This window comes from Cariama cristata, unplaced genomic scaffold (assembly GCF_000690535.1).
Source record: "Cariama cristata isolate BGI_N322 unplaced genomic scaffold, ASM69053v1 scaffold34939, whole genome shotgun sequence".
In the NCBI taxonomy this organism is placed as follows: domain Eukaryota; kingdom Metazoa; phylum Chordata; class Aves; order Cariamiformes; family Cariamidae; genus Cariama; species Cariama cristata.
The window spans coordinates 9,167-33,575 of NW_009636988.1; the positions used below are offsets into that span (position 1 = coordinate 9,167).

At 37.3% G+C, this 24,409-nt stretch overlaps 1 protein-coding gene across 1 annotated transcript in view; it reads left to right on the top strand.

Annotated features, from left to right (window-relative positions):
• TMEM57 (transmembrane protein 57) overlaps nt 1–20,436 on the top strand; it is a 21,425-nt gene extending 989 nt beyond the window's left edge. The window contains exons 3-11 of the mRNA XM_009708129.1: nt 663–789; nt 2,869–2,992; nt 5,211–5,389; nt 5,879–6,374; nt 14,957–15,115; nt 15,310–15,492; nt 16,307–16,427; nt 17,928–18,102; nt 19,243–20,436. Of these exons, the coding sequence (XP_009706431.1) occupies nt 663–789; nt 2,869–2,992; nt 5,211–5,389; nt 5,879–6,374; nt 14,957–15,115; nt 15,310–15,492; nt 16,307–16,427; nt 17,928–18,102; nt 19,243–19,445 (1,767 nt within the window). The 3' untranslated portion in view covers nt 19,446–20,436. The remainder of the gene's footprint in view (nt 1–662; nt 790–2,868; nt 2,993–5,210; nt 5,390–5,878; nt 6,375–14,956; nt 15,116–15,309; nt 15,493–16,306; nt 16,428–17,927; nt 18,103–19,242) is intronic.
• Nucleotides 20,437–24,409: the final 3,973 nt, after the last annotated feature.

A 24,409-nucleotide genomic window follows, 5' to 3' on the forward strand; every position in this document is an offset into this window, starting at 1 on the left:
TCCTGCAGTTTCAGGGCATATTCCTTGTTATACAACTAACTTAATGGTGCTTGATGATCATCTTCAAGAGGAGAAATCTTTAAGTGACTAGGTGACCTAGGCTCAAGTCTGTTGTCTCTGCCTGCCTAATTTATTTGTGGCAAGTGGAAGTGAAATATAGCTATTAAATTTTCACCATAGGAAAATACTGTTTGAATTCCTGAGATCAGTGAATTAGTTTAGATCCCTATATAACAGGGTTTTCTTTAAAATAAAACGTAAGCCCTTACCTGTTTTGATATTTAGTACTCATTCAGAGAGTAAATGATACTGCTGGTGGCTTGTTGGTTTTTTTTTTCCCAGAAGGAGAATATAGTAGTGATAATACTATATCAACAGTGTAAATGAAAGTCTTCAAACAAAATAATAACGAATACATATAGCTGTTTGGAGGCTTGTTGGAAGAGAGGATGGGCACAAATTCTCAAGTTGCACCCATTCTCTTTTAATTGGCTAAGTTTGTACTGTTGTTGGTTACTCTGCTCCGTTTTTTTGCCCTGTTTATAAACAACACTAGTGTTTCTATGTTGAAATCATTGTGGTGTCACCATTGATAAACTGGTAATATTTGCTGGAATAAACCAAAACACTCTTCTTTTCCCCCCACCCCTCCTTTCTTCTAGGCCTTTTCAGTATTTTTTGTTTGTGTAGCATTCACATCAAATATAATCTGTCTGCTCTTCATACCAATACAATGGCTGTTTTTTGCTGCCAGCACGTATGTTTGGGTGCAGTATGTCTGGCACACAGGTAGGTCACTATTCTTTATTTACAGCTTACTGATTTGAATATATATCTTACAGCTTTTAGTAACATACAGAAACCCTCTTCTGTTTGTTACCACATTTGTTTTAATGCAGTTAAAGTTAAAAAATTTTCTTTTGCTTTTGTTAGTATGCTGATTTGCACTTGATACACGTCTGAGTGCATCTTGTAGTGAATCATTAAAGCTCGACCAATGGAACTGAAGGTGTATAAACAGGAATTCCAGAGCAATTAAAAAAAAAATAATTTTCCCAACTTCAAAACACTTCTGCAGCAATTCAACAAATACAGAGCACATACAAAAAGTTGGTGAAACGGTGTTACATTCTTCCTACTACTCAATTAGCGTGCTGTTAATTTTGGATATTATCATAGTTTAAATTTGTATTAGTCAGATCTTTGTGTCAACTGAATTCAGTTTCTGAGCAAAAAGCCTGATAATACCAGGGGCTGCCCCAAGAGTTTGAGACGTGTGGAGAAATCTTCTCCTCCCCACCTTTTTTTTTTTTATCCTTAGTTGTTTGGGTGTGTTTTAATAAATCCTTGGGTTCTGGGGCAGCAGTTGGATTGGGAAGAGGTGGTTTAGTTTGCTTGAGCACTAATACTTGACATGGATTACGTATATGTCTTTACCTCAATCAAAAAATTTTAGGACTAAACCTTGAATATTTTTTTTTTTTTGAGGTAACTTTTCACTACCCAAGTCCTTGGGATTTGGGGCTTTTGTAATATTTCATGTTAGACTTGCCATCAGATCACAAGAATTTGCAGGATAGCGTGGATCATTTCTCAGCTTACTGGTGAAAGCAGTCATCTTTCTGACAAGTTAGTCATTTATAATAATGACAATGTGGGAGCTAATGGAAGATACTGTGAACCAGTTACTGCCCAATTTAAAATACATAGGAAATCTGGAGTTATTTTTAGGATTGTATTAATATGTTAAAGTGTTATCTGAAGTTGTTCTCAGGGTTGATATTTAGAAACCCTAAAGGAAAAACCTGATTGGCCAGTTTTAACTGTAGCTATTGAGCTTGTTTGATATTTTAATTCACTGCACCTTTAGGGATTCTTCTTTATAAATGTTCATCTAAGTTGATGGGAACTTCTGCCTTTTTTTTTTTTTTGAAATTATGATCTTTTTAGGTGGTATGTCTACCTAGCTGAAATGTTGAGACCCTTTAAGCTGACAGTTTCTGCTACAGGTTTCTCCTGCAGAGTGCAGCTATTCAAGAGAGACAAAAGCAGCAACTGCAGTAAATAACATCAGGGCCTCAGAGTAATGCTCTTTTCAGTTTCAAATTTGAGACCTGTTTCCAAATCAGCACACAATATGTTATGTCAGTATGTAATCAAGAACTTACTTTATTTTTATGAAGCTTGTGGCATGTAACTGGAATTGATTTGTGGAAATTTACAGTGGCTATGTTGCAAGCAACAGTGGCATTTTCCATTGGCCAAGAGGTTTAAGACCTTAGTTTTTCTTGCCTACTATTTTACATTCTCACCAGTAGTGCTGGAGAGAGAAATCAATACAGCGTCCTAAACATTCCCCTGATGTAGAGTTTTGAGTTGCAGACTGTTGTCTGCATTACTGTATATGGAGTAACCAGTACTGTGCTTACTCACTCCTGTTTTCTCAGCTGATTTGCTCACTACTGCTACTAAGATATACCTAACTTGGAGTGAAAAAGTAGTCCAAGCTTACCATTTCTGACTCAAAGATCATAAGCTGTAACATTACCTCATCTTCTGCAGTTTCTTCCATTTGTGTTCTTTCTCTGTATGGGGTTTTGTGCCAAGGTATTTCATTAGCTGTGCATCTGTTATTTTTCACTGATACCTTGTAAAAGTAATAAAGCAAGATAAGGAGTCAAAAGTTTAGACTTGGTTTAAAATAAAGACATCCTAGATACTTATGCTGAAAAAAACCTCTTGCAACTCCTTATATGTCTGTCTGAAGATTTCCCTTGACTTTTGGAATGTTTTAAAGATAACTTTAAAATATTTGCTGCTTGTAGTATGTTACTGAAGTGTTTCTCTCTTTTTCTCTTCTCTCAATAGAGAGGGGTGTGTGCTTACCAACAGTATCACTGTGGATACTTTTCGTTTATATTGAAGCAGCCATTAGATTTAAAGATTTAAAAAACTTCCATGTAGACCTCTGTCGTCCATTTGCAGCACACTGGTAAGTGTTTTTTATCTCGTTTTCTTATTAACCTTTACTTCACCAGGGAAATTAATATTCAGGGCTTTTTATTTTGGTTCAGGGTTTGGCTGCTCAGTTCTCCCCTCGCGCATCTGTCATTAAATATTCCATGAGAAATGTATGCTAAACATTAACAAGTGCAGCCTTTCTGAAGATACAGTGCTTGTGAGCTGTAGCGAATTTGCAGCATGGATATTCCTAGCATTTCTTGAAAGTTCTTGTCATCAGTTTACAAATTTTGTATTCACATCATGAATAGATGGTAAAAGTAGCAAAAAAATAGTTTCACTGATAATTTATGTATCCTGTTATGAAAGTTTTCTTCTTTTTCTTAACAAAGCAGTCCTCTTTTTCCCTTCCAACAAGAGGGGTTCTCATGAGCATCTGATTTCCTAATTTACCAGAGGAAGTGAACAAGCTTCGGGTTGAAAATCATGACAGAAAATAAAAACCAAGCTACTTACTACACTACTCCTTTGGAATTGATAAGAGTGACTTCACACAAAAGACTTAACTGCAGAGTATCCATATCTGGAAGAAATGCACTTTTATTCCACAAGTTTTTGGTGTAGTATGCATCGATCAGGCTACGTTTAAAATATGTCCTGTTTTTCCTGGAGTCATTTGGTCCAGTTCCCTGTGATACAGTCTCCAATAAATTAGACAGATGTCATTTTAATTTATATTGTCTACGTTGTGCAATAAATCTCTTAAACACTAATTAAATTGTATAATAGCTTAGAAAAGCACTTTAGGAGCTGTGAAGAAAGGTCTTTCTGCTGCTGAATTGAATGCAAACATTTCAGCTTGTCATCAGAGTTTTAGAACTGTAGCTACAGCTGGCTTTACACAGTATTACAAAAGAAGCATTGGCAGAGATAATGTCAGATGCATATGCAAATGATTCTTGCATTCTGGCAGCTTACTTAGAAATACAATTTGCACAGTGCTATTGCTGAGCAAAGAATGAAAAGATTTTAATGGTTAATGGTCATCTGCATCTGAGTTTTTCCCAATCTAGGATACCTTCAGCGTTTAAAATGCGGCTTCACTGTGCTTTGTTAAAATACTTGTCAAAGATGTATTGATTTTTGTACAGGGATGTTTGCTCATTGATCAAGTATCCTTGTTAGTAAATACTCTAGCATCATTTGTTAGCATTCTGTATTCGTGCGGTTGTCACAAGCTAGTAAGAATACTTAACTTCTGCATGATGAAGCTGATAGGCAAAAAATAATTCCAAAGTTCTGTTATACTTGTCATCCCTGTCAACAAATGGAACAGCAAAGTCTGGCTTGAAGTGAAATTTTTCCTATCTTACCTGTCAGTAAGATAAGTGGAAGAACTAAGTTTAGGGATTAGATGTTTTTCGCTTACAGCTTCAAGGTCAATCTCCTAAATGAGGAATTTCCAAAGGCTGTTTCTTGCCCACAAAAGATGTCTTAATTGTGGCCACCCTCAGCAGAGGCAGTTGGTTACTGAGGCCTTACCTCCAGGGTCACTTCTAGCTCTGCCACGTGTGGGTGATGGCACTTTGGCTCACAGCCTTGGTGTGTCCCCCCAGAATGTAGTAACCCCAAAGCTGTACATTCCAGTGGTTTCTCCAGCGCTTGTTTCTCAGCCTGTGCTGCAGTGAGAAGGTGTCGCAGGGCCTGTTGCAGAGGGAGTATTTTGGAGAACCGTTATTTTGTCTCAGCTTTAGAAAGCGGTGAAAAAGGGATCTGCTCTGAGTGCAAAAGGATGGGTCTAAGGATCAGTTTCTCCTTCCACTGTTCTGGATGAATGTTGTTAACACGTCTCCCAGTTTAATATCTTAGATATTACATGGTCCTTTAGGATCAAAACTTGGGAACTTCTGCTGTATTTGGCTGCTATCTCCTTAAAATATGCATAATTCCCAGTCTGGTGCTTGTCTAAAAGCTGTCTTTGCTATGCATAGTGCAATTGCATTGTCGTAATCCTTTAATCTATGCTACAGTTAATTGCTGTCTGTAATGAACTGTAATTTTGTCTTGATAAAGAGGTGCCTACGTTTTTGAACTGCAGCTTTATTGTACAGCAAAAAATGTTTTGTATATGATTTTCTATGAAAAGTTGTAATCCAGATGTATTCATTCACAGATATATAATTTATTACAATTTATTATTTTGCTATTATGGTTACATTTTGAATAATAATGTTGCTTTTTTTCCTTAGTATTGGCTACCCTGTTGTGACTTTGGGCTTTGGCTTTAAAAGTTACGTCAGCTACAAAATGCGTTTAAGAAAACAAAAAGAAGTGCAGAAGGAGAATGAGTTCTACATGCAGCTTCTCCAGCAAGCTCTGCCCCCAGAACAGCAGATGCTACAAAGGCAAGAGAGGGAGGCAGAGGAAGGCAAGTTATACTTATTACTTAATGTGTTTGTTATCTGCTATTTTAAAAAAACCAACCAAACAAAAAAACAAACAAACAAACAAAAACCTGCTAGGGCAGAGCTGCTTTAGTCCATGTTGTTTTGATGAAAGTACCGTGAACTTAAAAACAGAGGAGCGAGAAATAAAATTATTTTGGCAGTGGTTAGTATGACAATAGAAATGAATTATGTCCTCTCTGTTTAGTTCTTTATTAGCAATCTAGTCAGTCAGTGCTCTATGAAGCACTAGTATTTATTATTAAATCCATTGGTTACTATTTCCTGCCTGTAATGAGGAAAAATAGTCTTAAAATATCATGTGACTTCTGATTTTCTTTTCTAGGTAGACTGTAATGATTACTTGCTGCAGAAATGATTGATGTGTACTTAATGATTTTTCTTTGTATGTCACAGTATTGATTGATTTAATGAACTAAGTGGGTTTTTTTTTTATTTTGGTATTGCAGCAGCCAAAGGATTATCTGATATGGATTCCTCAATACTTTTGCAGCACAATGGAGGCATTCCAGCAAATAAAAAATTATCTGCAACGTTGCCAGAGCTAGAATATAGAGAAAAAGGGAAAGAAAAGGACAAGGATGCTAAGAAACACAACCTTGGAATAAATAACAATATTTTACAACCTGTAGACTCTAAAATACAAGAAATTGAATATATGGAAAACCATATCAATAGTAAAAGATTAAATAATGATCTTGTAGGAAGTACAGAAAATCTCTTGAAAGAGGACTCATGCACTGCCTCGTCCAAAAATTACAAAAATGTCAGTGGAGTTGTGAACTCCTCGCCTCGCAGTCACAGTGCAACTAATGGGAGCATCCCTTCCTCATCTACTAAAAATGAGAAAAAACAGAAATGTGCTAGCAAGAGCCCAAGCACACATAAGGACTTAATGGAAAATTGTATTCCTAATAACCAGCTAAGCAAACCAGATGCACTGGTAAGGTAAGTTTGATCTGAGCATTGTGTAACAGCCTGTCTTATCCTCCCTTCGTTCCAGTACATCAGATCTTTTTTTTTTTTTTTTTTTTTGTCTTAGGAAAATGTAGCTTATGATCCCATAAAGAAGACAGAACTGTCTAGTAATGGAATGAGATAACTAGGGCCTTTTGGGTTCTATTCCTGATTTTTGCCTCTGGTTTGCTATGTAGCCTTGAGCAAATTGCTTCCTTTCTACCTCCGTATACGATACTTGCCTACCTCACAGGGGTGTTGTGAGGCATAATAAATAGCTTTGACAATCATTTGATAGAAGGTGTGAGAAAAATGTGAAGAATCACTATTACAAAGCTCGGTGGATGTGTTCTTGACAAACCTTCCTTTACATCTCCGGGGAATTCTGTGGGGTTTGATGGTGCCTGAATAGGTGTTTTGTCTTAGTGTTTTGTGTTGTTTTTTTTTTCCCTTGAAAGGTTTGGCTTTTGTTCTTATCTTCAATTCACAAGCATAGAGGCAAAGTGTCAGCTACTATGTAACTCCTTAAAGTGTTAAGTTCAGATTCTTACTTGCATACCTGCTGCCTTACTGGGTTAAGTACAGGTCACAGGGATTTAACTTAGCGACCTTGTAAACTATAAAGATTTAAAAAGTCACATCTTTACATATGCTTAACTGAAGTTTAAATAAAGATGTATTTTTGAAATGCACATAAGTACTTAAAACGTGTAAGTCCTGAGACATACAGTGTTGTCATGTGTTACCAGAACACGTACTTGTAAGAAAGAGGTAGTGTGTAACTGTTCAGAATGGGGATAGAGATATGGCTAGAACAAAACCATTGCACAATTATGTACTTTCCTACCATTCCTGGTTTATGTGTCTCTTTTTCTCATGTGCTGAACACTCTTTGGCCAACAAATCCTTGTTGGCTAACTTAATTGGCAGATCAGGTTTGCTTTCCCTGCAGATACCTTTGATAATTGGACTTTTGACTCTGGTCTGTCTCTGAGGATTTGTGCTGTGTGAATACAATTACTTCAATGAAAATATTATTTTTTCCTCTGATAATCACTCTGCCACTGATTGGCATACCTCTGCCAATTAAATATCCAGACTAATTGATACCTAATGTCTGTAGAGAACTTGTATGAAGCAAATAAGAAACCAGCTAATCAATTTATTCTGTGAATCAAATACAGCCAAGATTAATGGGATGCAGATGGCTCTGTCTTCAGCAAAGCTGCATCTAAATAAACATATACAGGACTGCTGTATTTGCATGTTACCAGTTTCAGATGGGCACCTCTATACTTTTTTTTTATATGGCTTATTTGCTAACTGAAGAAGAGAACAGGCCAGTTCAGCTTTGCTGCAGTTCAAAATATCATTCTTAAGTCTTGAGAAAAGAGAAGGGAAGTGCTTTATAGAATGACCTGCCAGACTAAGAATTTTGTCCCATGTAGCTATGACAAGGAATGGGATTTAAACCTTGTATGTTTTAAATTACACATTGAAATTTCTATTTGCTGTGATGTGAGCTTAGATCAGATGGTCATTGTAATTGTCCAAAGCAGGTTCTCTAATGCAGAAGTGAGTGTATGATAAACTAACTGTGTCCTTACAGGATTCTAGCTCCCCTAATTCACTGGGTAGCGATGGAGTACACAATTCATGTATTCTGAAAGTGCCTTTGTGCAACATAGCCTTACTCTGCCCTGAAAGTGAAGTAAGCTACTTCAGTCTTCTGTTTGTCAAGTGCTTCTATGTGACGCGTGGGTGTGATGGGGCTGTTGTGCTACAAATTCTTCTAGCTGCTTATTGTACGCTGGTTTCCCCATACAGGCAAGCCAGGAGTGCTTAAAACACTGACATCCTTTGTGTTGCTGCTTACGGTTTTGTACAAATGTAGATGACTGAAATTATTCATGAAATCCTGTTTCTATTCAGATTGAGTAACTCCTACACCAATGGAAGCATAAACTTACCTGACAAATTGGATGGGATGGAATGCACTTAAATTTAAAAATTCATGTTTATTTTTTTTAACTTGTCAGTTATCCTGTCCCTGGAGTGTAAGGCATTTGTTCATCATCTTTTTCCACTTCCAGTAGTGTTACTCATTCCCATTATTAAACTTTTAGTCTGCATCAGTGCTGTACCCTGAAAAGGGCTGTGTGAAGTCCTGCATTTGTGTCCAACTTTCAGATCAGATCTGTTCAGCTTCCAAATAAAGATGCTTTTTATAACTTCTTGTCCAGCAGACTCACAGCAGGATGTCAAAACCAAGCTGCTTTCCTTTTGTGTTCACAATTGATTTCCCTGAGCTAACCAGTATTAAATGTAAAGTATGCCTTATGACTGCTAGGGACTTAGGATTAACAGTGGTTATTCGAGAATGGGCTGCTCAGGGAGTCACCATCCCTGGAAGTGTTTAAGAAAAGACTTAGTGCCATGGCCTAGTTGACATGGTGGTGTTAGGGCAAAGGTTGGACTTGATGATCCCAGAGGTCTCTTCCAACCAAATCGATCCTGTGATTCTGAGACAGTAAAGATTGGGTTTTTTTGAGAACAAGACAGTCTTCTATGCATGTTAACTTTTTCTCTTAAATACTTGATGTGACATTTATATCTGAAAGGGTACTGCTAATTAATTTAAGTTTACATTTTATATATACAATATTACTCTTATTTGAAACAGGAAATTGTGGGGTGTTTTTTTTTCTGTCTGGTAAATGGTTAGTGCATGTGTTTAGTTTTCTGCAGAGGAAGATACTGATCCCCATCTCTAGGTATTTCAGTGAATATTATATTATGTTGTTGTCATCTTGATAGCTAGAGCAGAGGGATTCAAGAAGCTCTGTCCCTGCTGATCAGCCTTGAAAGTAATCTCTTAGTTTTGTTTTTTTTTTTCTTGTTCCTACAATCGAAATGAATATCTGCTGCTGATGGATGCTGAAATCTGCTGTTTGTTTGTCAAGCACTTAATAATTGAATCTCTGTGATCTGAGCTGCTTATTTCCCAACACTATTGGTAATGGGGCCAATGGAGGGATACATCTGGTATCCAGTGGAGGGATAAATGCAGTATCCCTTTATTATTTATATTGTTTGTATAGAGTGAGTTGACTTCTTGTTACTGTTTCACTGTCACTTCTGAGGTGCAGCAGTTTTTGTTCATGGTTTAGGGCACTGATGTATGGAACAAGTCGAAGCTGTAATTGCTGCAGAATTTTGTGTGTGTGCGCTACATATTACACAGTAATAATTGTGTCCTGCCTCTAGCTACTTGATCCCTTAAAAAAAAAAAAAAACACCACCAAAAAATACACACAAAAAACCTGGCAGTGCAGCTTGGCAAAACTGTTTGTATCCGTAGAGGTCTTGCCTTTGGCACACGAGGTGTTGAAACAAGCTGTCTTATGTACTAATTATTCTCAGAGATAACGATGACATCTTCTGGCAATTGGACTAAGAAAAATATTTGTGAATCAAGGGCTGGTCTACCACATCTTATTTCGCTTTTCTAAAATTTGATGTTACCTGCAGAGACAGACTTGAAGGTTTTAATGTAAATTTTTGTCCATTTGATGCTAACTATTGTACATCTGTGGCACCGTCGATGTCCTTGGAATGATTGCTGCTTCTTCCTTATCCCCCCTGCCTGAAATGGCATTAGTATACCAGAAGGTGTTCTGCTGTCAGCTGCAGTGGGGGAGATGGTCAGTGTTTCATGCAATATGATGGGAGTGAAGGAAAGTATAGAATAGAAAAGCAAAAGAATTGGGAATGTAAATTAGAAATCTAGGAGACGATCCTTCTAGCAAACCATTTTCAAGCCACTGTCAACATAGTGCTCGGACTGTTCAGAAACAGAATAACCTTTTGAAATGCCAACTACTTAGATCAATTCTGTGTAACTGAAAAATAAGTAACTGTGCTTTCTCTCTGTGGATTACTGTCTTTTTGGTAATGAAAAATGCTCTGAGGAACTGCTAGTAACAACATATTAGTTACAGCAGGAGAGCCTTGACGCTGCGGGATCACGTTGGCTACCTCAAAGAAGTAGGTTCACAGAGGGGGATGCTTATGCCAACAGATTGGGCCGGAACAGAACAAAGGAAAAAACGGGTCTCTTAGAAAAGCATCTAAATGCCTTCTGGGTCTTCTAAAACTTTAATTTTTATATAAGTTGTGTTTAATCTGAGCACAATTGCCAGATGACTATGGAATTGAGTTAACTGAATGAGTAAACTAAGCAACAAGGCTATGTTATTCACCAGTTATCAATACTTAGGAACATTAAGCTGAATTAAGTTGTCTTTAAGTTGATCCATCAATCTTCCCTGAAGCATTTGGAGAAATACTCAGTCTTGGAGGTGATTACTGATTAATTCTCTTCATCAGTGAGATCAGGAATGATGTAGTGCTGAGAAAAGAAAATGGATAAATCGGCATTTATAGTAATGACAAACAGAAAGAAATTGGCCTTGGCTGTATAAACAGCACAATGTAATAATCTGCAACTAGACCCTCATTTTAGAAATAGTTGTGTGTCAAAATGACTTGTAGTTTGTGTAGCGATAGAGAAAAGCATCTTCTAGAACTCAAGTTTTCTTCACTCCTCTTTGTAAATAACTTTTCCAATAATCCTGGAAATAAGAGACTTAAGTAGAAAATGAAATGGTAGAAAGAATAATAATAATTTTAAAACCTTGTCTTATTGGGCCATTTATCATTGTAGCGGTAGTGCAGACTATTACAGAGAGGAGGAGGGAAACCTCCACGCACTGGTCTGCTTGTAGCAGTGAAACTTTCTTTTATATTTTATTGGTTTACCTTGATGATGTGCTTTTCGTTTAGAAAGGGGGCAACAGAAAGGGTGTTTTTAATCTTGTATTTCTGTGGAAATGGTAGATGACCTCTCTGTCTGTATACAAAGAAAAGCTTTGACTTGCTGTTCCGCAGGACAAAATTTTTAGGCTGCAAATTTTTGACTGGACTTTATCAGATGGATAAGAACATGATTACACACCAGAGGGTGCAAAGAGTATGTGTGGTTTTGAGGGGAAACTAACTTAATGTCTCTCTTCCCTCCAGCCCCCCCTGCAATGAAGTTGTATCTCTAGCTAATGGTGGCAGGTCTGGGAGAGAAACATATAGGAAACATTTGGTCCTTGCATTATGATGGGTTATTAGTTTCCCAACTCATTTTAGATGATGAGGAGCATTTATTTGCTCTATAAATTGCAGAAAACGTCTGCTCTGGTATTTAAAGCTGTAGCAAAAACTACAGCATAATGAAAAGGAGTAATTAAAATCTGGTAAAATCTTACTTTAAAACTTATTTCTAAACAAGTCCATCGACAGATAAATTTCCAATGGTTTTGTCTGCAATTGACTTAAATTAGTTTTCTCTGTATTAATTCTCTTCTGCCCCTTTGGAATTGCACTACAATAGTTCATCACTCACTGTAAGTAGATTAATCATGCTTTACATCTGTTATTCTGTCTTTTGACTGATCAAGTTAGGTCATCTGTACTGATCGGAGTGATTGTTTCACAACAGAATAAAAACTCTTAACTGCATGGTGGTCTGAAAAACTCAGATACGTGCAAGTACTGGAATCCTTTGATTAGAAGAAGTCAAGCCAGTTAAGTTGCAACTCTTTCAGCTCTGAGCCTACTGTGAGCTCATTTGTGGGGGCTAGTAAATCAGAAAGTCTTTGTGTTTTAAAGAACGCACAAGGTATATAGTTCCCGCTTTACACCTGCTAGCAGTTTCTAAGAAAAAGAAACTGCTTTAGTGAATTAAGGGTTGCAGGTGAACAGCACCAGCTGCTCATAGGCAGTAAGGTTCTGTTGGTACGTGGTCTGCCTGGATGTGTTTTAGCCATGGGGCTACTGTTTTTTCTTGAACAATGGAAGCACCCAGAGTTTGATCAATTCTTATTGAGCTTGATCCTGACTTCTTTGTGATTTACAGTGAAAGTCATAATGAACAGCAGGTTGGTCTCATTTTCCTGTAAAAGTTACCTGAAGTCCCCTGTGGTCCTTCAAAGTAAAAGGATGAATATTTGATGCTTGGAGCATGCTTGAAAAGTTAAGGTGGAAAGGACTTCCCTGCGGTTTTGGCTCAGTGTTCAGGCAGGATTTGGGTGATGTATCATGAGTGTGCAACACTTCCTGGTCCCGGTTCTCACAAATTTAATGTACACAGCCCTGGTTGGACACTTTTACCTGTGCTGAGTTAAAAGGAAGGCTGTGGCTTGTGGCCTCATATATTTCCTCTTGGTTTGGAAAGTGGACATCCTTTCTGCTCACGTTTGTGTGTGCTCTGTGGATCGTGCAGGTTTCAGCTGTCTTTCCAGCACAGGCTGGACCAGCCCCATGAGCTCTGCAGGTCCAGAGTCCTCAGTGAAAAAAAATGAACCAGATGGCTTAAGAAGTTTGAACTAATGTCAGTACTCTGTTGCCAAAAAAACAAATTCAGCTTATCCTGTGCCAACACCTCTGATTTATTTGGGCTTTACCTGATCAGTGCTTCTTTTCCTGGCATACTAAATACCCAAAATAAATCCTGGTATATCTTATTTGAGCAAGTTTGACAGAGTCTTAGTTATAGAGAAAAAGCAATTTACAGCTGTCTTATTTTCACAGTTATCACTTTATTGTAGACATGTCTGTTTAAATTATTTATGGATTCTTATCAATGTAAAGGGTGTGTGTTTTATGTGCAGTCCTTTATGTTGTCCTACCAACTATTTTTTCCCCTATTTATGAAAACCTATATTAAAACCAATCAGCTGCTGGCAGAGAACAGTCTGTTAATGCTTCCTACAGCATCTCACTTTCTTGAGTTAATAAGTTTCTCTCTCTAAAACACTTAGTTACTGTTTATTGGATGATGAAATTGAACTGTTACATCATTGCACAACAACTGTCCAGCTCTATCCCTTAAGGTACTGAACGTCGTGAAAATACATACCTAGTAATGTCTGCTGATGGGTTTTCCATTTTTGGTTTGTGTGCTATGGTTACATGGTTGAATGAGTATTTAGTTAGGTTTGCAAATTCTTTTCCTCCTACAACAGAGTACAAAGTGTTGAAATGATTTGTGGTCTTCGATAGGAAATGTGTGTTTGCTTTGTACTATTACTATTTGCCTACTAAGTGTAAGTTAAAGGCACCTTTGACCACAATTTGTACTATATTGAAAGGAATTAATCTTGCCAGTAGGGCAGTTCAAGTGTAACTAGAAAGACTGCTTAGTACAGTTGTAGAAAGTGGGATCTGAGCATTTGAGTTATATGAGTGTGTCATAGACCACGCTCCTTTATAGGCTGTTTCTTGCTGTTAATTTTGCCAGTAGACCTCTTTGGTGCAGTTTTAGCCTATTATATCTGTACTTCTATGGATTTCCATAAGTTTGATGATGCCACATTTAACCTCTTGATTCGTTGACACAGAACGTTCTTATGCCTCGTATCGTTACATCTCTCACTAGCATTTTACGTTGAGATTTTCCTGCACTGAAACCCAAGGGAGCCAACTGTTTTCACTATGAGGACAAAGAACTAGAACCTCTCAGCTATGCTAGTGAATGTCAATAAGGGCAGTCCATTTTGGCTTTTGTGACTTTTTTCCCCAAGTCTTAATGTTCGACCACCACTAATTCTGTATGGAACCTTAGGAAGTAAAAATATGTTTATCTTCTTTATGGGCATATGGGCATTTGAAAACTTTTAAATAACTAATTGAGCAAATGAGGATTATGTGTGAATGACTGAGAGCCATATCTGCTTTAAGTAAGTATGCAACACAGTGCTAAAAAATGGTTGATTATTTACCTGTGACGTGTTTTTATTCTAAGACTCAATAATCTTATTTTGAAAATGTGGGGAAAAAATTAAGGTGAGCTGAGTACCTCTCTTTAGAAACTTGTGCTTTATTTAACCAGTTTTGGTTGAAAATATTTTAATTAATAAGCTTGCATGAGTCTTCAAGAACTTTCTAAAGCTACAATTAAGTGTATAGCAGATGGTCTCTTCAGGAGCAATTAAAACTAAATTTACTGACTCCTGAACTGTGGATGACTTAACAAGTACTCGTTACTCAACATTCACATCATGTGCTTCAAGAAAAAAAACATGTTTAGGTGAGAATTCAGCAGTATGCTCCATAGCTTAGCTATAACTAACAGATGAAACTCGTAATTTGTTGAGAAAAGTAAAATTTGTTCATATAGGGACCTGTCCTTGTCTACAACTTCTCAGACTTAGAGGAAAAATATAATTCCATAGGATTTGTTTTACAACTCTGCAGTGCATGGAGGAAAACAAATTCCTGTGGGAGGTTATGAAGTGTGTATATAGCTATACATAGGGCTATATATGTATAGTTATATAAAACCTTATTATTTAGCAAGGATAAACATAATTTCTGAGAGTTGATTATTTTAAGTGTGAAGGGTTTGGAGGGAGTTGGCAGATGGTGTGATGTTTACTCTGCTTATTTTTGTATAATGTGCTTGAACCTTCGGGTAACAGGGAAATAAAGTTGAAATTGTCTTTCAAAATTGTCTTTCTTAGGTTGGAACAAGATATTAAAAAGCTAAAGGCTGACCTGCAAGCGAGCAGGCAGATCGAACAAGAGCTACGTAGTCAGATCAGTTCTTTGACTAACACAGAGCGGGGAATTCGATCTGAAATTGGACAGCTCCGGCAAGAAAATGAACTGCTTCAGAACAAGTATGTGTTTCTACACAGCTGTGTAAATTAGTTGCTCATGACTGTAGTCTGGTAAAGGGGAAGTATTATGTTAGGACTCAACAAAATTTGAGGCGCTTGTCTGCAAATCCAGCAAGACTCATTTGGGACCATTGACAGCAATTTATTTTTAGTAAGTAAAACCTCTGTTAACTTCCATACCTGTTACCTTCCAGATTACACAATGCTGTACAAATGAAACAAAAAGACAAACAAATGATCAGCCAGTTGGAGAAGAAACTAAAGGCAGAGCAGGAGGCACGAGCCTTTGTAGAAAAACAATTAATGGAAGAAAAGAAAAGAAAGAAGTTGGAAGAAGCAACTGCTGCACGTGCTGTTGCATTTGCTGCTGCTACAAGGTACTTTGTTCTACCCCAAAAGCAAGCTCAGCTCCAGAAAATTACTGAAATGTAGTTATTGCTACTGAAATCAGTTGTGGGGGTGGGATTTGGAGAGGCATTTTTCACTCTTCTGTACATAGTCTGTATTTGATTTTTAAAAATAACAAAGCTTTATTTGTGTTAAGGCCAGGGGAGGACTGGGAGATCTTCCGTGAAGCTGTGTCTCAGTACTCATGTACATTACATTTACAGGATGTAAAGGGTGAATATGCTCTACATTATCTGCTCTACCTTGAATGTGTTGAGAGATGTTGTACCCTCCAAGGGTCAGTCTGCTTTAGAAAAAGGAACATCACCTTTCACGTGGGGACTGTGAATCAAGGATTCACGCGATGATGTTGGCCAAAATACCGTCTTGATCTCACATCTTGAAAGTTTTCTGCTCTAGCTAATGACTACCAGTGCTCAGCACAGTGGTGTTTAGTAGTAACATAGGTGTATAGATGGGAAGTTTTTCAAGATGAAAGCGTGGCACAAGTGTGGATGACTTTAATCTGCAGTGCTCCAGAAATAATTCTTTTCAGACATTTGTTTTTCTGTTCTCCATATTTCATAAATATTCCAAATTTCCTAATACTTGAGGCATAACATTGAGTAACTTTTGCAGCTTTTTGCATTGTTGCCATGAGGGAAATCATCTTGCTGAAAAGAACAAAGTTAGCTTCCTCTTTTTATCCTTCAGTATTTGTCTTAATTTTCATGGTATAAACAGTTCAGGAATGACAACCTCATTCTTATTTCATCCTCTTCTCTTTTAATGTTTTTTCTGCAGAGGAGAGTGTACCGAAACTTTACGAAATCGTATCCGAGAGCTGGAGACAGAGTGCAAGAAGCTAACAATTGACATAAAGCTGAAAGAAGATCAGATACGAGAACTAGAAATGAAAGTTCAGGTAATGAGAAAGCACCAGGGGCTTAGATCAGCATTACAATAAGTGCTTTCAGCCCTCTGAAATTGGTGGATCTACATAAGAGGCAATCAACACCTTCAAGAATTGTGCTCTTCAGATGTCTGTTTTGCATGCCTTGCATCAGACTTTGTAAGAACTGGGTTTGAGAAAGGTTAATAGTCTCAGCTCCACACCATTCAATTGTTTAAATTATTAGAATTTTTTTCCCTGAACCAATGCTCTGGGTAGACTGAGAATATAATCACCTCAACAAGATTTTTCGTCTAATGTGAGAAGCTTGTTGCCAGTCTGTATCATTGTAAATTGCCCTGCTAGCACTTAAGATCGCTTACTCAATGCAGTCTTAATCACTGGCCAGACAATTTTTTTTGGTGAAAGTGCTTGAATGTTGAAAGTACATTGTGGTAGACTTGTAGCAGACACATTGTCTGGCATGTTAGTTTTTCAGAGCTGAAATGTGTGAGTTAAAGTTGACCTTATTCCTTTAAAGTGTCTCTTCCTAAAGATGTACTCGGAATGTCAACTGACAATTTGCATGAATATGTATTTTTAATGTCTTACGTGTTTTTTAGATGCTCTTCAGAATCCATGTAGTGTTACTGTGAACTTGTTTCTAAATAACACATGCAGCCTTGTTATTCCTGGGTTTACCAAACTCTTGAAAACAAGTTTGGTTTATCCATGGAGAATATGACCGTGACTTTCAAATAGTTAAAACCAGCTATAATCAAGTTTTTTAATTTTATTAGCATCTTGAAGCTGTTAAAGAAGCTTTTTGTTACAGACATTAGTATTTCCTCCATTGTATTATTGTTTCTTCATTTAGAAGTATGGAACTTTTTTGTGTGTTTAGTATTTCTTTTTTTTCTTAGTCAAAATGTCAATGCATACTTCCCAGCCACAAGGTGCCTGTCTCTGATGTGCAGAATACGCGCTCCTTCCTTTGCTCTTTTCTAAATTTCTGGGTTTGCAGCAGTTGGGTTCAATGTGGGAAGTATTCTGAGATAAAGTAATCCCTCTCATCAGCCAATTGAAACAGCTTAAGATGCTTATTTAGTATCACTTTAAACTATCTAGCAAGAGATCAGTCCCCATTCCAGTCATTTTGCTTGTGGGAAGCGTTTTCATATTCCACAGCTTGGCTAAGAGTACTGCACAGCCGCTTGGCTGGCACTTGGAAGTGATGAGGAGGGTTTCTGGGTGGAGGGTCTCAATATGGATGATAGAGGGTGGAGAAGCAGAGTAAATGGTACTTGCTCACCGCACTGTAATTATGCATTGTACAATATGGCTTTAATCACTTGTATGATGGTCATGTATAATTACTGGAGGTAATATTACAGTGCCCTTAATTAACCATCATTTTAATTTTACAGTGTTAATACCCAGCCCAGTGGTGTGCTGTGGGGAAGAGAAAGACTTCTCAGTATATCTCATGTGTAAAGTCGATGAGAATAACATTTGTCCTAATTACTCCTACAGGAACTGCGGAAGTACAAGGAAAATGAGAAGGATACGGAGGTGTTAATGTCAGCACTTTCAGCCATGCAGGATAAAACACAGCACTTAGAGAACAGCCTGAGCGCAGAGACAAGAATCAAGCTGGATCTGTTCTCTGCATTAGGAGATGCAAAACGGCAGCTTGAGATTGCCCAAGGTAATATGGGATAGTTTAAATCAACACGTAGTACTGACTGAAATCATGAAAACAGAACAGAAAGTCTATCCTACCTTTTTATTTAGGGCTGGGCTACGGCCCCCACTCAGCATTTCAGCTTCCAGTGGGTTTTTGTCTTTTACAGCTTTGTGAATGTGAGCTTAAGCACTCCAGCTGACAGCTGACCTAATTTCCCCAAGCTATTAAACTGAGGACAATAAAAGCCAAGATGAGCGTTTAAGTTAGTTTATGATTGTTTTCCACTTTTTTATAAACCATTACCTTAAAGCTGGAGAACTTTTAAAAAGCTAGAAGATAAAATAATACTTGCCATCTATTAAACCCCTGTCCTTGACTCCTAATAATATTATATTACTCCTGAAGGACATAAACCTAAAGGGGGGTGGGGGGAAATAACCCAACCTGTTTTAAACTTGACGCTGGTGAGGGAAGCATGAACACTGGTGTCCGTGGTGGGCTGGTGTTGCAGCCACCAGAGGGAGCATGAAGCCAGTACAAAACCCTGCCCAGCCTGTCCTTTGTTCAGCTGTGCAAACCCTGAAGGAAAATTAAATAACCTTTTGATTTAGTACCTGTTTCATTTTCTTGCAGAAGTTTGCTTGGGTGCAGGAAAGTTTAATTAGAGTGCGAAATTTTTTTTGTTTCGTTTCGTTGGTGTTTCTCTTTACGTAGTATCGTAAACTCCTGTAGTGATGTTGTGAGTGTGCACAAAGGGGGTTTAGGCAAATGCTGAGAACAGGACAGTTTTGAAAACGGAGTAAATAACGCATTTAATAAGCAAACACTTGTGCTTCTGTTAAGTGCTTGTAAAATGTGAACGGAAAAGTGCAGGAAAATGTTGAGCCGTAGAAATAATCTTTTGGTACGATGCAGCTGTGAATCCAAACAGTGCAAAATCTAATGGAAGTGCTATGTCTGGTTGTGTTATGTGGTAACGAGAGGTAATTAAACATAGTTCCTCAACAGACCAGGAGCTACATGAGCTGTGCTTTTACTGATGTCATATTAGAGCGCTGAATGTCTTCTGGGTGTTTCGCTTCAACAGCTCTTATCATTGAACGGTTGGTGGAGGGTGGAAACATGCTGCTGGTTCTAAGTGATGTTATTTGCTGTTTTCAGGGCAAATAATTCAAAAAGATCAGGAAATCAAGGACCTAAAACAGAAGATTGCAGAAGTTATGGCAGTAATGCCCAGCATAACATACACTGCAGCCACCAGCACTCTGAGTCCTGTTTCCCCACATTACTCTTCCAAATTTGTGGAGACCAGCCCTTCTGGACTTGATCCCAATGCCTCTGTTTATCAGCCCTTGAAGAAATGAATGCCAATTTTCTTTTTGCCCAGTAATTTTGTCATGCTGAAGGCATCACACAGGAGTGTCTCTTGCAGTCAAGATGAAATTGTATTGTGTGAGACTGTATTTGTTGTCATTTAAAACAGGATAAAAGAACATCTGGATTGACTAGAACTGCCCATCAGTTTTTCTTGTAAATTTTTAGAAAACCTCACAGAACTTTGCAATTTCTTTTCCTTGGCCAATGCATTAAAAACAATTCTTGGTTTTCAAGTAGCCAATTTTGCCTTTTTATGTACTCTTGCATGGTTTCCTCTTGAAAAATACAGGGCTTTGCTTGATTTTGAACCCTTTCTTCTTTTTTTTTTTTTTTTTTAAATAATCAACTTGAATTTGCAGATTCATTCAGAAATAGTGAGGAAAAACGTTTAGTTTTTACAGTGAAAGGGTTAAATAATCTAACAAAGCTTTGATTTATAGATGTATTAAATACAAATATGTGATGTTGCAGAAGATAATTTGATTACCCCCTCAAAGGACCAAACAAATTTCAGGGGTGTTGTTTAAGGGAAAGAATAAGAGAATAGATGATGATGTGACGGTGGTTGTTGTGTGAAATATTTATATTCCCATTGGTGTTTTTAGTCATTGAGAATTGCTAACAGTCTTGTTCACAGTGCCTTGGGAAAAGACATTTCAAGAGGAAACTTGATAGTTTAAACTATTTTTTCCCCCTTCACTGTCATCTAGCTTATATATCAAGCTCATTACAGAGTCTACTGCAAATTGTACATGGGTGATTTGGATGTTCATTATAAACCAAGGTTACATCTTCTGTTTATTTTGATATAAACTCAGCAGTGTTCTGTAACTTGCCTTGATTATACTGCATCGTGGAAGGCACAATATTAATACAGGAAGCGTTATTGTGAAGGCGGAACTGTGCAATGTACTGTATACAAGAGACTGTAAAGCTGGCTAATAATAAAAGCTGCAGTTCTGGGGTTTTTTTATTTTATTCAACTGTGATTTACACTTTATATCAACCTTGTGTTTGACAATTTAAATGGAGCTGAATATTTTTCAGCTGTTGTGCCAAGGAGTTTTTAAGGAGTTTTAAAGGAAACTCATAAATTGCACAAAGGTTTAAGTTAAAATGTATATTATACATTGTTAGAAAGTGTTTGCACTGGCAACTTCTGAAGTGTTTCGGATTTTTTGAGGGTGGGGATTGGAGGGGTGGGAAGCAAAATTGTATTGGAAACTAGCAGAATTACAAACCCAACATTATGATTTTGCAAACATGCAGTGGACTCTGGAAGGACAAAGTTCTTCCTAAAAGAAAAGAATTTATTTTTTTTTTAAAGTTTCATGTCAATTGGCATGTATACCTCATTGAAAAAAAAAATTAAGTAGGACACACAAGTCAATAGAAGTATTAAAGTTTCATCATTTTAATCACAGATATTCTTTTGGGATAAAACTTCTAGCTTTAGCCAGGTGTGCATGTTGCTGTCATTTGCATTTTTGAATCATCTTGTGTAATTGTCACCATAAAAGTGTTACTCGGAAATGTCATAGGTTTTTCATCTTTGTGCAAAACATGAAATATTGTCACTGACTTTTTGTGTTGAGGTTCCCCCATTTTGCTGCCTACTTTGGCACAATTTTCGTTCAATACTTGGTCTTGGCTGCATTCTTTTTTCTGTGGGGTTTACAAAGAATAAACATTTTCTTGCAGATAAAAAAGAATATTTTTTTGCCTTTTTAACTGACCTGATTTAGCCTGGTATAAAGAATACATTTTGTTTAAAGACCACTCTCTTATTCCAGGTAAGTCTTCTCTTTTGCAACAGAGCTTCACTTCTGTGAAACAGAAGGAAGAACAGATGTTTTTTGTATTCGATGTATAAACTTAGCAAGTTACCCTGTCTGTGGGCTCTTTAAAAAAAAAAAAAAAAACCTGCTATATTTCTTGAGAATTGCAGAAGAATGTCTGTAAGTTTAGCCTTTGTTCCTTTCCAGCCGTCCTCCTTACTGCAAAAGCAAAGCTGAGAGGTATGATCTGAAGGTTTAAGCATTGTCCTTGTCTAGATAAAAAGAAAGAACAACTTGTCCCTCGTTTTCAGTATATCTGCTTAATTCTCTTAGCAGCTATAGTTCCTGTTGTAGCAATTTTTTTTTTTTTTATTTGGAATCCTGCAGTTGTATTCAGGGTAAATGAGGTGTCTTTTACATCTTTGCTTTGGCTACTGCTGTAGCTGGTCCTGACATCGGTGTTCTTCTCTGACTGCGTTAGGCCTCCAGGTAAAATTTTTCAGGTACCAAGAAATTCCAACTTTAACTATTCTGTGATTCTGCTGCAAACACTGCCAGAAGCTCCCAGTTCCCTGAGGATACATTCTGGGGTTTTTTTTCTTCTTCTTAAACCACCACCAGTCTGACATACACACAGATAATTTTCTAACCAAAATACATTATAGATAAGTTTGCAATTTTAACAGATCACGTTGCAGTGCAGCAGAAGTTGCATTCTCTAGTACCCTCCTCGGCTCAAATGGAAATGTTCCTTTAGGAAAGGTGAAAGTATTTGCAGGCACCACTCTGCTATTCAGGATAAGTGGAGTGAGTGGAAGGAGATAATTTAAGCACTCAAATCTTATACCAGCCAACCTCTGGATGTTTAAATATTTAAATGTCTGAAATGGAAAATATCTTAATGACTCATCATAAATTGTACTTGCAAGATTAATATATTGGGAATTTAAGAACGTAAGACTGCAGAAGGGTCACCTAGGATATTTTGTTTTTTCTACAGTCAGTTTTGAAATATTACTGCAGAATAAATGCTCTAGAGAGATCTGCCAAAGAAAAACTGAAGTATCCGGAACTTTTTCCAGCCAGCATAAGTCTAGGAGGAAAAGGTAATGGAAAGACAGGACTTCTGTGTAATAGTTTTGAGCACCTTGGGGTTTATCCTCACTAAAATTTTAAAGTAGAGTGGAAAGCAGTATGTAATTTTATTTTTAATATTTAACGAAAAGCTCCTTTCTTCATAGAATCTATTCTATAACTGTGCTAAGATGAACTAGCTCCCCTTTCTTAGCTTATTTCATGGTGATGGGGAAGGGAAGGCTTAAATGTATGTGTTGAACTCAGTCTTGCTTCTTTAAATAATTTCCAGAAAGAAAAACATTTCTGCTTTGACTGAAATGTCGCCTATGGCCAGCTGGAAATGAAGCTGGAGATACCAACTTCAGTGCAGGAAAGCAGGTGAACTTCCATCTACCTTAAAGTAGCTATTTCCTCTGGAATGTTTAAGCAGAACAAACTTGTGGTTTGTTTTTCCTTTTTCTTTCTTAATTGTTAAATCAGATTTGGAAGTTGTTTGCTTACCCCAGCGTTGCCTTAAGCACACTGGAATTGCACACTAGAGTAACTGGCTCCAAGACGGTTTCGCAGACCGAAAGAAACGTGCCTTTCGGCGTTTCCTGATCCTGCCATTACTGTGTCCAGGAACTGGCTGCTCCAAAATTGTTGTTATTGATGACATTTGTATGCAACAGAAGGATTTTTTGCACTTCAAAATAAAAATCAGACTCCTTCCAATAGCATTTGATAGAAAGCTCTCTCTTAAAAAGTTTAACGCTTTTCCTTTACCAATAGTGCCTGCTATTGAGAATAAGACTGGTCCCAAGATTAGCATCTGAGAGTGGAAAGAGAGCCTAATCCAAAGTCTGCATTTGACCTCATCCAAGCAGGTTTTGTGTACTACGGGTGCTGAGCACCACTGTAGTGCAGCAACTTCATCATCTGCTCCAGTAAGTTGCTGGATTTTTTTGGTTTTGTTTTTTAAACTTGCAAGTTTTAGTCATAAGCTCAATGGTCACTAAATACTCACAAAGGAGTTAGTGTGCAGTGGGGGCTGTGCTCCTTTCCTACTGGACACTTCCTTTCTTGTATTGCAATTTGGAAGTCAAGGTCAGAAATAGACCTTCAGCAAGTTAATACATAACAGATTATAAAAATGAAATCTGAGATGCCAATGTGTCTTAATTGAATCAGCTTATATGATGCACTAAAATAATACACAACCATTTGACTAAAGCATTTCTAATAAAGGAGAATAGGCAGAAAAAAGGGCAAGAATCCATTTCCATCAAGTTCAAATGTAAGTGGCTCATTTACCTATAATCTCTGAGTGGTAATTATGCTGTTGTAGAGCATGTTGTCAGGTTCAGAAAATACTGGGTTTTACTGCTTACAATGAAAATCTTTATATATGTTACATAATTAACAAGAAATTATTTCCCATCAAAATTTAGCTGGTAGGAACAATAATGGTTTAGATTGTAATAAAATAATAGTGACAGTTAGTGAAAGTGTAGCCTGCTGTCTTTACAGTTCTGGAAATGCTCCAGGAGTAGTATGGGGTTTTGTGAGGAAACAGCTTTTTCTTGCTCTACCCCAAAGCATTAGCTTAACAATTTCCTTTTCCTAACAAACACAGCTGTAATGCAGTACCCTGATCATAAACCAAGTGTCAGCTTCAGGTGAATTTTCTTATCCTTTGCTTTCAAGCCATTCCATTCAAAGTCTGATTGAAACATTCCTTATGCAAAATGCATGACAAGCATTTTAAAGACAATTTAAGAAGGTGCTAAAACCAAGGGAATCTTACAAGATTGAAATAACCAGCATTTTACAATCTTTATCTCTGTAATGGCTCACTTAATCTGATCTGTTTCCTCATGCGCTTGCCACTATAGCCTAACTTTCATTAACCTTGACTAAACAATTTGGTCTCTTTATGTTCTTTTTAGGCACTCTCGATTTTTTTTTTTTTTTTGTAACCTCTGCAGGTGTATTGTCACTTAAAACCATCTGTTTATCTGTAATTTCTTTTTTTAAAATAGGCTTATGGTTGTTTTTTTTTCCTTAGACCTCTCTGTGAATTAACTGCCATATAGAATAATTGCAAGCAATTTTTA